The sequence below is a fragment of the Glycine max genome, chromosome 9 (genome assembly GCF_000004515.6).
Source record: "Glycine max cultivar Williams 82 chromosome 9, Glycine_max_v4.0, whole genome shotgun sequence".
Classification (NCBI taxonomy): Eukaryota; Viridiplantae; Streptophyta; class Magnoliopsida; order Fabales; family Fabaceae; genus Glycine; species Glycine max.
Genome location: NC_038245.2, coordinates 16,680,240 through 16,692,319, shown reverse-complemented (window position 1 = coordinate 16,692,319; position 12,080 = coordinate 16,680,240). Strand labels below are relative to the sequence as shown.

The window sequence follows — 12,080 nt, the reverse complement described above, 5'->3', positions numbered from 1 at the left end:
TAAATATAAAATAAATTATATTTAAAGAATAATACTTATGTTACGTGTACTCGAGCTCCCTAAAAAAATTAATCATTATTTTTAACAAAAATTATTTCCTACTAATATTATAAAAAAAATACTGTAATTAAGATACACACAGGGCTGATTCCGTCTTATCACCGCACCCACGAATATAAAGTCTAAGACAAATGAGACAAAAATAAACGCGGTTTCAATCTCATTCCAATGTTCATGCACACATCCAATCCAGCTGTGATCATCAATAATATCAATTATCAATTATATATTCTAATGCAAGGAACCTTTTTAATTTTTTATTTCGACAAAAAAAAAATTTATTATTTGTATAGTTATGCAGATCTATGCTACAGTAGTGTCCTCATTTTCATTGTCCTAATCTTGAAGATCTTCAGATATCAAACAAAAAAAAAAAAACCAAGAACCTCTCCTTATGTGTTTGTGAGCTCAAGTTGATGTTTTTAGTTCCAAGATTTTTACTCTCCACAGTCCACACTGTTGTGTTGTGCTTCTTCTGGGAAGGTTCTGGGGTGCAACTGTCCTACGGATCCCCTGCCCCCCAAGACAAGTCCAACAAGTTTCTAAAATTAGATAGAGTCCACAGATATCATTGGGATTGGATAAGTTTCTAGAAATGGAAAGTTCCAAGAACAATAGAGTGGAGAAGAGAGGGTATGAGCTAGTTGAGGAGGGTGATGATGTACAGCACCATCTTACACAGACAAAGAAACCAAAACTACCCGTTTTAGCCAGGTATTTTTCAATACAATTTTCAAATATTCCTTCTCTGATCATGACGTTTTTTAAAAAAAATTGGGTTATTTTGCTTCAAATTTATTGTGGAGTTTGGGTTCTGTATGCTTGTGTGTGTGTATGTTTGTGACAGCTTTTTTTGGATCGGCAAAAGTTAGTTGTTAGAATATTAGTTTATGACAGTCTTGTTACTTGTTTGGATTGATTTCCAATTTTGTGTGTTGCTGTTAAGATTATTTCTACATGATATTCCTGGAATACTAGATTTTTGGTAAAAGATGCAATTGGAACTTAGAAGAATGTCTATCTTATTTGGATTTTACAACAAATCTCATTTATTGGAATCTTTTATACAAGTGTTTTCTTGATGTTGATTACCTTCAATTTAAATGTTAGTTTTAGTCCCTTTTGTGTATTTTAATGCAAATTTAGTAGCACTCACTAATTTGTTACTCGAAATGCCTACAGTGTGATTGTGGAAGCTTTAAAGGTGGATAGTATGCAGAGACTTTGCTCATCTTTGGAACCCCTTCTCAGAAAAATTGTAAGCTACTTTTGCTTTCCTTGTATTAAATCCTGCATAATAGTAGACTGTAGACCCTCTGGGCAATTCTTCACAAAAGAAGTGGCATGAAAGTGTTATGTAATGACATTTAGTTACAGTCTGCAGTTTAAAATTTTTATTACAAAAAGAAAAGGAAAAGATAATATGTAAGGCACACCGAAACATGGAGTAAAATGAGTGATGCTCTTATTGAGAACCTGAATGTAAAATGTTTATTTACAGCCTTGTGGATGGTGCTTTTGTCAGAGTTAGATAGTTCAATATTATGTGTGTTGCTTTCATTTAGAAGTAAGTTATGTGTGGCTGAATCAATAAAAAAAAAAAAACCTGTTAATCAAGAGTCAAGACATACAATGTATAATAAGGTTATTATGTTGATCCTTCAAATTCCATGAAAATAGGTCAGTGAAGAAGTGGAGCGTGCTTTGGCAAAACTCGGCCATGCTAAACTGGCTGAAAGGTGTGTTTCCCTGTCAAATTAGAGTTTGGCAAGTCTTTATTTTTAGTTATAAATGTCTCTTTAGTAGGATCCTGATAGCTCATAAGTGATAATTGATTTAAAGATATTTGAGCATGTGCAGTCCTTAACAGTATGTTGTAAATTGATTGGTGCAAAATTGTATAAAAACGTGATGATCCTTCAAAAAAATTGAATAATAATAATTATACCTTAGCCATGGTTTGATGTTTTACATTCTACCAATGCCAGATCTCCACCACCAAGATTAGAAGGACCAGCGGCAAAGAATCTGCAGCTTCAGTTCAGAACAAGAATGCCACCTCATTTGTTCACTGGTGGAAAGGTTGAGGGAGAACAAGGATCAGCAATCCATGTTGTGTTAATGGATCCCAACACAGGCAGTATTGTCCAAGTTGGACCAGAATCTGTTGCGAAATTGAATGTGGTGGTACTTGAAGGTGACTTTAATGAGGAAGTAGACGATGATTGGACAAGAGAGCACTTTGAAAGCCACGAAGTAAAGGAACGTGAGGGGAAAAGGCCACTTCTAACTGGAGATTTGCAGGTTAGCCTAAAGGAAGGAGTAGGAACCTTTGGTGATCTTACTTTCACGGACAATTCTAGCTGGATAAGAAGCAGAAAATTCCGGCTTGGGGTTAAGGTGGCTTGTGGTTATTGTGAGGAGATTCGTATTCGTGAGGGAAAAACTGAAACCTTTGCTGTTAAAGATCATAGAGGAGAATGTGAGTTTTCTAATAGTTAGCACTTCATATTTTATACTTATGATCGAACAGTTTGAGATATTGGTTCACTAAAGTTATAATTGCATGGCATAGATTACAAAACTTGTTGGAAAAATAGAGATGTAAAAGATATTGTTTCTTCCCCTAACAGCATAACCTCTCGAGAGTTGGTTCTCTACACTTGTATTAATTCTCTATAGGACAAATCTTCATTTTTACAATGGATTTCCTTACATGTAGAGAAGCTATAGGATTTTCTTGAGTGGATACCACATTACAGATAACATGTGCATAAATGACAACCATTTGTATCCCAGCTACATGCATAATGAATATAGAAAATTTATCTCGATCTATAGTTGGTTGGTTTCTGTGCATAGTTTGCCAAGACAGCAATATTTTCAGTTTTTATACTTTTCAAAAATCTTGTTTAATGAAGTTCTCTAATCAAATTGTTTTCTGGAACTTGCAGTGTACAAGAAACACTACCCACCTGCTTTGCATGATGAAGTTTGGAGATTGGATCGGATAGCTAAGGATGGTGCACTTCACAAAAAATTGATTCAGGCAAAAATTGTAACTGTAGAAGATTTCCTACGTCTTCTTGTTCGTGAGCCACAGAAGTTAAGAAGTGTAAGAATTCAATGTTATTTGTTCACAAGCAACCATATCATTCTTCTCTAGTCCAATTTTTCCAAGTACTTATTTCTACAAACCTCTTTATTTGCCATCTTTGACACAGATACTTGGTAGTGGAATGTCCAATAGAATGTGGGAGAATACTGTGGAGCATGCCAAGACATGTGTCTTGGGTGGCAAGCTCTTTGTATACTACATTGATGAAACCAATAGTTCTGGCATTATGTTCAACAATATATACGAGCTGAGAGGCCTCATTTCTGATGGCCAATTTTTCTCTTTGGAATCACTTACTCCAAATCAGAAGGTCAATTTCCTGTGTTAATCGAAAACATTGAATTCCTAGATCAATTTGATATTTGACCAACATGTGTATTCATTTGACTAGTAACTACGTTAACTCATTTATTGAGAATTTGATTTACAGATGTCTGTGGATTCCTTGGTGAAGAAAGCATATGAAAATTGGCACCGAGTTGTAGAATATGATGGAAAAGTTTTAAATTCTCATACTAATTTGAAAAAGGAATCAAGAGCTGTGGCCACTCAAATAATGCACCATAACAGTTTCCCTGAGCAGCAGTATACCTCAGCAAAGAACAAGGTGTCATACGTCTCCTCTGAACCAAATCAACATTTGCAAATAACAAATAACTATTCGTCCTGTCCTGGTTTGGCCGATTATCCATTTGGGAGATCCGACAATCACATGGTAGGAATGTCTTTAACTGACTCTCAAATAGCATTGCCTGGCAGCATGAATTACATGTCGGGTGAAAATCATGAAATTGGCAGTACATATTTTGCTGGAGATTGGTCCCGGCCAAGAAATGCTCAAGGTTTGGAAGACATTGTCGCAGAAGAACTTCGTCTTAGAAGTTCGGAGATGTTGGAGAGTGATGATATGCAGAGGTTACTCAAGACTATTAATGCAGGAGTGAACATGTCGACTAATCTTGGTCATTCTAACGAGGGTTGCAACACTTATAGCCTTCAATATGAGCCTCAGATGTATCATTCATTCAGCGAGGACCAGGGGAAGTCTTCGGGGAAGGCTGTTGTTGGGTGGCTTAAGCTCAAAGCTGCTTTAAGGTGGGGCATATTTATCAGGAAAAAAGCTGCAGAAAGGAGAGCACAGCTCACTGAGCTGAATTGAGTTAAAAGGCTTGAAAGTGGGACATTTTCAACTCATTTCAAGCTAATAGGAAATAGCTTGCTGATTTTGCTTTTGGAATGTGTAACAAAGGAAATCCATTACATTGCATAGAAGACTTAGAAGAAAAAAAAAAGTGAAAAAAGTTGTGAAGATGTGGCATTTCAAGGTTCAACAGTGGGTTGAAGGTGGAACTAATGCATTATGTGTCAACAAATTCAGAAACTGCAACCTAAGACATGCTTATAGCCTTAATAGACCATACATCTTGTGAGATTAAATATCAGACAACACTGTCTTGTAACAGGCTCTCTTATTGTGGCATTTTTTCGATTATTATTGTATAATTTAATTATGAATTAATTTCATTTCTTACATTTTCAATTACTGATCAGAGGTTTGTATCTAATGTTTCTTATTATTTTTATTGTTTTTTGATACTGTATCATGACATATTTGTGAGCGCTTACCTCATGTAATAAAATAATTTAGTAAAGAATATTAGACTTATGTTCATAAGACTGAAATGTGATCCATCTTTATGAGAATTAAAAAATTTCTTAGGACAGATTCACTTTCCCAGTAATTTTTTAGTTAAACGAGTTGAATTTGGTAATTCCTCTTGTATGTGCTGGAAATTTCAAATGCAAGTAACTGTAACTATCCTTTTCAGGATATATTACACTCACATTATATCCCTCCTTTGTGACATTAGTTTGACCTTTTCCGTTCATATAACTGTGTAAGAAATCAGACAGATTTATATCAACGATGTTATGTTTTTATAGATTCATTCTTAACTTAATAGTTTTATTTTATTCTATATCTGGAAGAATATAAGTACAGGAAAAAAATTGTGAGTGACAACAAAAGTTGATTTAGCTGGAAAGGATTGAACTCACATCCTTCAAGAAGGACGTATTATTCTTAACTTAATAGTTTTATTTTATTCTTTATATTGAAGAATATAAATACTGGAAAAAAAAATTGTAAGTAACAACAAAGGTTGATTCAGTTGATAAGAATTGAACTCATTCAGTTGATGAGAATTGAACTCATATCTTTCAAGGACATAGGTTTATTTCTCGTTGTTGATGTAAAAATATTATTGATAAATAATTTGTAAGTACCTCTATAAGCGCTCTTTGAGCCTTGAGGCCTGTTTTAGTCCTGGTGAGTCCTCAAGATCCAACTCACCTAATCTTTTCCTAATAAAAAAAAAAAGAACGAAATTGTGGGTCTTACTATTTGTCTATGGAGAAATATGAATAAAGTATAATTTTAGTCCATGTCCTTTCAGTGAAATTTGATTTCAGTCCCTGGACTTCAACTTTGTTGATTAATTTTTTTCTTCAAATTGTCTATGATGAGAAACGAAAATCACTCACCAATTTGATCAAAGTTAAAATACAAAAACTAATACTATTTTTCAAGTATATAAACTAATCATATTTTATCCCAAAATATACAAGGACATATTAAGTGATAAACCAGGTAAAGAAATATATAAGTCTTCATTATGTAATATTTTATAGCCACAAAACAAAACACGGCATACAGAGTTTGACTTTTAGGGAAAGATGGAATTTTTCATGTTCACCTGAAATTACCTCAACTATTCATTGAAAACATAATGCAATTGCCAATATCATATAGTTGCCCGAACATAATTTTTTTTAATAGATCTTCTAGTGCACAAATATCATCGTGGGATAACGATTGTTTAAGCAAAAAGAGTGGAACATAAAAATTTTATTATTTCTTTTAAAAAGAAAAGTAGTCGTATAATTTAAAAAATTTAGGATAAATATGTTCTAAAAATGGTTTAAAAGTTCTCGTTAATTAAAGACAAAAGTAACATCAATAAATAACTATAAGGAAAGGCACCACAAAAACAATACCAGAAAAGTCCAAAATATACATTAATGTTTAATATCATATTCAAGCTACTGAAATTGTTAGCAGCCACAGAATATTACCTTTCCATTTTTAGCTTCTTCATACTTTTATATCAAGAATCTATGAAATAACATATAATAAAATTTATACCCAAGAGAAAGAAAGAGCACCAAGAAACATTCATATTACAATTATTTTATCTAAACCAAAGACAATTTTTATGGGGATACACTACAGATTGAAAGGAAAAAAAGATGGAACAGATCAGATGGCTAACAAAAGTCCATAAGTGAAACAACAAAATGTTGGCCAAGAAAATAAATTTAGTAGCAGAACATAAAAATAGGTGTACATTAATCGGTTTCAGAGACTGGAGCAAGTTTCACGATTTTATTGCTCCTGGATTCGTTCTGGTTAAGAAGAAATCAGTTGCATGATCCAACAGGGTAGGCATCAAATCCCATTTCTCCATCCAACAATGTCGACTCATTTTGCTCCTGCATAATAGTCTTGCATTAGATTAAATGATTAACACATAGGGTATTTTCTGTCATCATACAAGTTATTTATAGCTCTAGACACACACCGACACCCCAAATCAATTATTAAGGAGATAAATTTACCAAAGAAACCAAAGGTTATAATTGGTTAAATATGTACTACTATCAACCATTGAAAAACCTACCTCAACCTCAAAACAAGAGAGGGGGTGGTGGTAACTTGTAATTATTATACAATATAGTTTGAGGATTGTAAAAAGACAATACAGGCCACCTTGTGAAACAAGAGATGGAGTGATTGTAATTTAGATAATTTGTTGGAATAATGTAAATTACCATTTTTAAAACATTACAGCATTTATAACTGCAGAATCTGTGTTTATATTTGGTAACATTATATATAATGACTAATCACTTGTCATGTACTGTGAACTGAATTGACATTGGTTTGTCTTCAATTTCCAAGATTTGCATCACTAATTCATTCCATTACTAGCAATAGCTTAATACAGAAAAAAGATGCGCAGTTAACATTCCTTTCTTTCTAATACAAGATGGAGCAACATATGGAAGCCCTTACACAAGGCTCAAAACCTAAAATAAAAATTACTAGTTATAAGCTGCCTAAACCTTCAGGTTTTCCATTGCAAATGAAAAGGCACCTGATGTATTAAAAGAAACTGCAAAATGGCATCATCAGATAAAAGAAAACCATGGCAAGTATTTAGGTTTATGAGTTAATTTATTTTTTTCATAAACAGCTAGTCAAAACTTTATGTATATCAAAATATACAAAAAAAATTAATTATTTTTAAAGGTAGATTTCTATAATAAAATGCAGTTATTGATTATCTAGACCAAAGTGACAAACCGAGGCTACAGAAAGATCTAAAAGCAACTGTCAAATTCAAAGTTGGACAATTGTTCTTTCATTATAATAACAATCTAAAAACCAATCTGTTACGATCATATGCAATTCAATAGTTTCACGATAACCAGAAAAAGATGAAACATGTTGGTTTCTTTCGAAAAAAACAAAAGTAAGATATTTAATCATACCCTTTTGACCATTACACCCATTATGTCATCCAAGGTCCCAAAAGTATTCTGCATAAATCCATCTTGGGACTTCATTTGCTCCAAAATGTAGGCTTCATTTGGCTTCAGTCGAATGTCTGAAGAGAATTTCTCAACTTCAGTGCACCGGCTGATTGATGGGGATGCTCCATTTAGTTGGCCAACCAAAGATGATGCATCAACTCTATTGCTGCAAATTGTATTATTTTGGTTTAAAACATGCCCCATAGAACTTGTCACTCCACTGGAGGAAGCGTGTGAATTTACAGAATTAAAGGGACAGCTCATGTTTTGGTTATAATCCAGTTTATGTTCTTCCCACCTTTGTCGTGGTGTGTAACTTGAAGGCTGTACAATATTCCCAATCAAGCCCTCTTGGCATCTCAGCTCATTTCTGGTGTCCTCCAAAGGAACAGAAATTCCCATCCTAGAAGAAAAATCAACTGGACTGTTGTTGCCAATATGAGTACTTGAGTTCGAATCATTGATGCTAGTGGGAGGCAGTTGGTCATTGCTGAAAGCCTCACAAAGTGGCAAGGAATTGGCAGGAAATTTAGACAATTGAGCTGCATTCTGCCAGTTATCATTGCACCGATTATGATCCAACAAATTAGAAGAACCACATAAGCCCACGTCAAAAGATTCAGCACACAAAGAAGCCGCTCTGACAGAAGACTGATTGCTAAACGCTCCTGGGCCATGCGTTTGTGGATTTCCTTGTAACATTATATGATTATTTGAGACACACGGGAGAGAATTGTTTGGACCATTAACAGTAGCCCTATGGTCTGGGAAGCCAGAGGCAACTGTAAATCCACTTGAATCAACTTGGCTTAACTGTGATATTCCAGTTGTACAGTTTCTTTGCTTAGATTGGTTAAGCTCAATTGATGTTGGAATTCCTTGTAATAAACTTGAGCTTTGATTTGCAGGAAAAATGGATGGCTGAATGTTTCCAAGTGTGTTTAAGGAGCTGTTGATGTTTTGAGACTGAACAGGCCGGATAAGTGCAGAAGAACTAATTCCTCTCATGTTCAAGGCAGCTGGAGAATTCAGCCTACTGAAAATTCCAGTAGATGCATATGATGGTAATGTAGCGTTTGTAATCCTTCCAGACCCAGATGAGGTGCAAAAATCTCCATATCCATCTATTGAACCTATACGTAGGTAAGAATCACTACCACCCAATGCAGCAACCATGTTAGCTTGCTGGGCTGCCTTTTTCAGATAGAGTCTATATTTCTGCAATACATAATGACAACAGAATTAATATGGCACAGTAATGAAAAATATACTTTGCCGCATTAAATGAACAGGAACAGGTGCACAACCATCACCTAGCAAACACTTGGGTTAGAAGTCTTAAATGTCCCATTAGTAACAAGCCCTTTTTTTAATTTTATCTATCCATATTTTATCGAAACATATTATTACAAGAAAAAGAAATATCTAAAATACTTATACTATGTGCTATAAAGTTCTCAGAGTTATTAATTTTCGCTACAAACTATCTTTTCCTAATATTTCCATCACAAAAAATTTAAGGAATCATCCAATCTAAAAGATTTTCATTCCTTGATTTGTCAAAGACTGCATAGAACAATTATGATAACTACAAAACCAAGATTTTATACCTGTAGATGGCTTGCCACATTTTCCCTTGTAAGCCCTTCAACATTCATTAGGTCAAGTATTTTCTTGGGAACAGCCTCTGCAATAAAAGGTGAATAAACCTGACATTAGGAATTATAGTACTCATTTTGAGGTATGAAATTATACGGTACCAAGTCAAACAACTTGGAAACGTAAAATTTTTTCTTTCAGAAACTCACTATCTAGGCCCAGTTGATTAACTGCAGCAACAAATTTTCTATGCAGCTCAACAGACCAAACCACACGAGCTTTCTTCTGTGCTGAGGGGTCCTCATCATCTTCATTCTCTTCCCCACCTTCTTCTTCTTCATCACTTTGGTCCTTCCTTTTTTTACCAAGCCTTTTATTCTGGTCAGCACTGTTTTCTGATCTTAGGCCTTGACTACCTCCCCCAGCAAAATTAGGAGCCTTCTCCTCATTGGAAGCCTTGTTCTGATCCCTGCTATCAAAATTCTTTCTTCGAACCACATGTTGCCATATGTTCTTCAACTCTTCAATTCGAACAGGTTTCAGCAAATAGTCACATGCACCATGTGTAACACCCTTCATCACCAGCTTTGTATCACCGTGTGCTGACAACACTAGAACATCATAAACAAATAAACAATTGAAGTTTAAGTCAGTGAATTGATTCAACCCATTTTTGTAAGATTAGACATTTAATTCTTCACAAGTTCAGTTTTTGGATGACAATAATTAATTCTTGTATGGGTAAATCAACTCCCTAATTTTGGGGGAAACTAAAGTTGTAATTGGTATAACCTTCATCAATTATACAACAAAACCTCAGAATATGGATAAGTAAAGCTCAGGTCAAATGCATGTCAAGACAAAAGGAGTGTAAACTTACTGATGACAGGTAGGTCCATTTCAAGTCCCACCAACTCAAGGAGCTTAAATCCATCAATGTCAGGCATATTCACATCGCTGATAACGAGGTCAAACTTATTTCTGTTTTCCCTCAACATTGTCAGTGCCTCAACTGCCTGATTAGTTGTAGTAACTGCAACAACAACCACAAATCCGACATGAGATTTGGCAAAGTCAAAGGCATCATAAACTAACAAAGCAGATCAATTCACCCCATAACCAAAGCCTACACAGATTGATCCATTAATAGCTCTAAAATACAACAAACAAAGAATGTCATCAAAAAATATTCTAATTTGTTCCAAAGCCTTAAACTTTAGGAGAAGTAAGAATTTGCAAATCTTGCAAAAGAAAAAACCCAAATTTTAAATTGGAATTTGAAGGTAAGGTCAATATATACAAGCCACAAAACACAGTATCCATGATGCACGATGCATCTAAAGCATTAAAGTGACTGGGAATTACAGGTTCAATTCAACACAAGGATAAATCTTTACAAGTCAAGGCTACCAACATGGTCCTAAGTTGAGCACAAACGAATTTTTACTTAACCAAAAAGAATTAAAAGCAACGAACCATGATACTGGCATTTGCGAAGGAGATTCTCCAACACCTTGAGGCAAATTGGGTCGTCATCCACAGCAAGAACACGCATACCCACAGGAAAACGATCACAACCCCCATCTTCCCTTTGGTTTTCCACAGCCATATCGAGCCAGCAGAGGCAAAAGCAACACACCCAGATGAGAAAACAAGGTTCTTGTGCAGAGATCAAACCTCAGAGACCCAAAAGCTTCAATTTTGAAAACGGGAACTTTGTTCTCTAGGGCACTCTTTCACCAACAACAAAAAAGGGCAAGAAAAGGGAGAAGGAAAAAATGTGGAACGGAACAAGGTCACGAAACCTGTACAAAATGGACAGTGATGGATTTGAAGCCAGCAAAACAAAAACATAAAATCTTTGAAGTATTTTAGCAAAATATCTCTCTCTGCTGTTATTTGTCCTTCACTTCTTCCAAAAAAAAAAAAAAACAGGGGGAAAGAAGCCTTTGACTTTAATTAATGCCTTTAAAATATTAATTAAAAAATTAAAAAAAATATTCATTAAAATGTTTTTATTAAAATATATAGAATTATATTATTTATAGTTTTTTATATTTTTTTCATAATTTTCACACGAGATTTTTTTTTAATTTCTTAATTAATTTCTTACTAATTCTAGTTAGTGAGATTTTTTATGATAAATAATCATTTTTATCTTTAAATGTGTAATTTATCAACAAATATGTCCTTGAAAGATAAAAATACAAAACTTAATCTCCGAAAGTATAAAAAGTGTAACAAATATATCCGGTTGTTAACTTTTGTCTGTCACTATTACAATGTTTTATTTTTGGTAAACTGGTATAATGTTTATTTTGAATAATTTCTATTGTGATAAATAAATTATGGTTGATAATCAATATTATCGTTATTATTATGTTTGTTTTAAATTGTGTTTGTCGATATATTTTTAAGTGATTATTGTAATGTTATGTTTGTAATGATAAAAAATGACAAAAATTTATCTTAAAATTATATTTTATCTTTAAATAAAACAAAATTTTTTATCTAACAAATTAGTTCAATAGATACATACTGATATTTAAGTCCAATAAAAAATTATTGGCATTTTTCTTCAATAATGATAACTTATTAATATTTTTTGTCCAATAAAACATACTGACATCTAGATTAAAAAAAAATT

General features: G+C 33.7%; 2 protein-coding genes across 3 annotated transcripts; one reads left to right on the top strand and one right to left on the bottom strand.

Annotated features, from left to right (window-relative positions):
* Window positions 1–301: 301 nt before the first annotated feature.
* Window positions 302–4,743, top strand: LOC100808358 (calmodulin-binding protein 60 E). Of its 2 annotated transcripts, XM_003533841.5 has the most exons (7): window positions 302–774; window positions 1,243–1,318; window positions 1,741–1,799; window positions 2,049–2,542; window positions 3,015–3,175; window positions 3,285–3,488; window positions 3,609–4,743. In XM_003533841.5, exons 1-7 carry the CDS (start codon window positions 656–658, stop codon window positions 4,335–4,337), a joined length of 1,842 nt encoding a protein of 613 aa, XP_003533889.1. In that variant the 5' UTR covers window positions 302–655; the 3' UTR covers window positions 4,338–4,743. The 2 variants fall into 2 exon arrangements, with proteins under 2 accessions (XP_003533889.1, XP_040860777.1); XM_041004843.1 differs by lacking the exons at window positions 302–774; window positions 1,741–1,799 and having other exon boundaries at window positions 1,239–1,318.
* Window positions 4,744–6,397: 1,654 nt separating this feature from the next.
* On the bottom strand, window positions 6,398–11,370 carry LOC100807822 (two-component response regulator ARR12). Its single transcript, XM_003533840.5, has 6 exons — window positions 10,910–11,370; window positions 10,314–10,466; window positions 9,643–10,044; window positions 9,445–9,521; window positions 7,793–9,052; window positions 6,398–6,730 (listed from the first exon to the last, which is right to left on the bottom strand). Exons 1-6 carry the CDS (start codon window positions 11,040–11,042, stop codon window positions 6,659–6,661), a joined length of 2,097 nt encoding a protein of 698 aa, XP_003533888.2. The 5' UTR covers window positions 11,043–11,370; the 3' UTR covers window positions 6,398–6,658.
* Window positions 11,371–12,080: the final 710 nt, after the last annotated feature.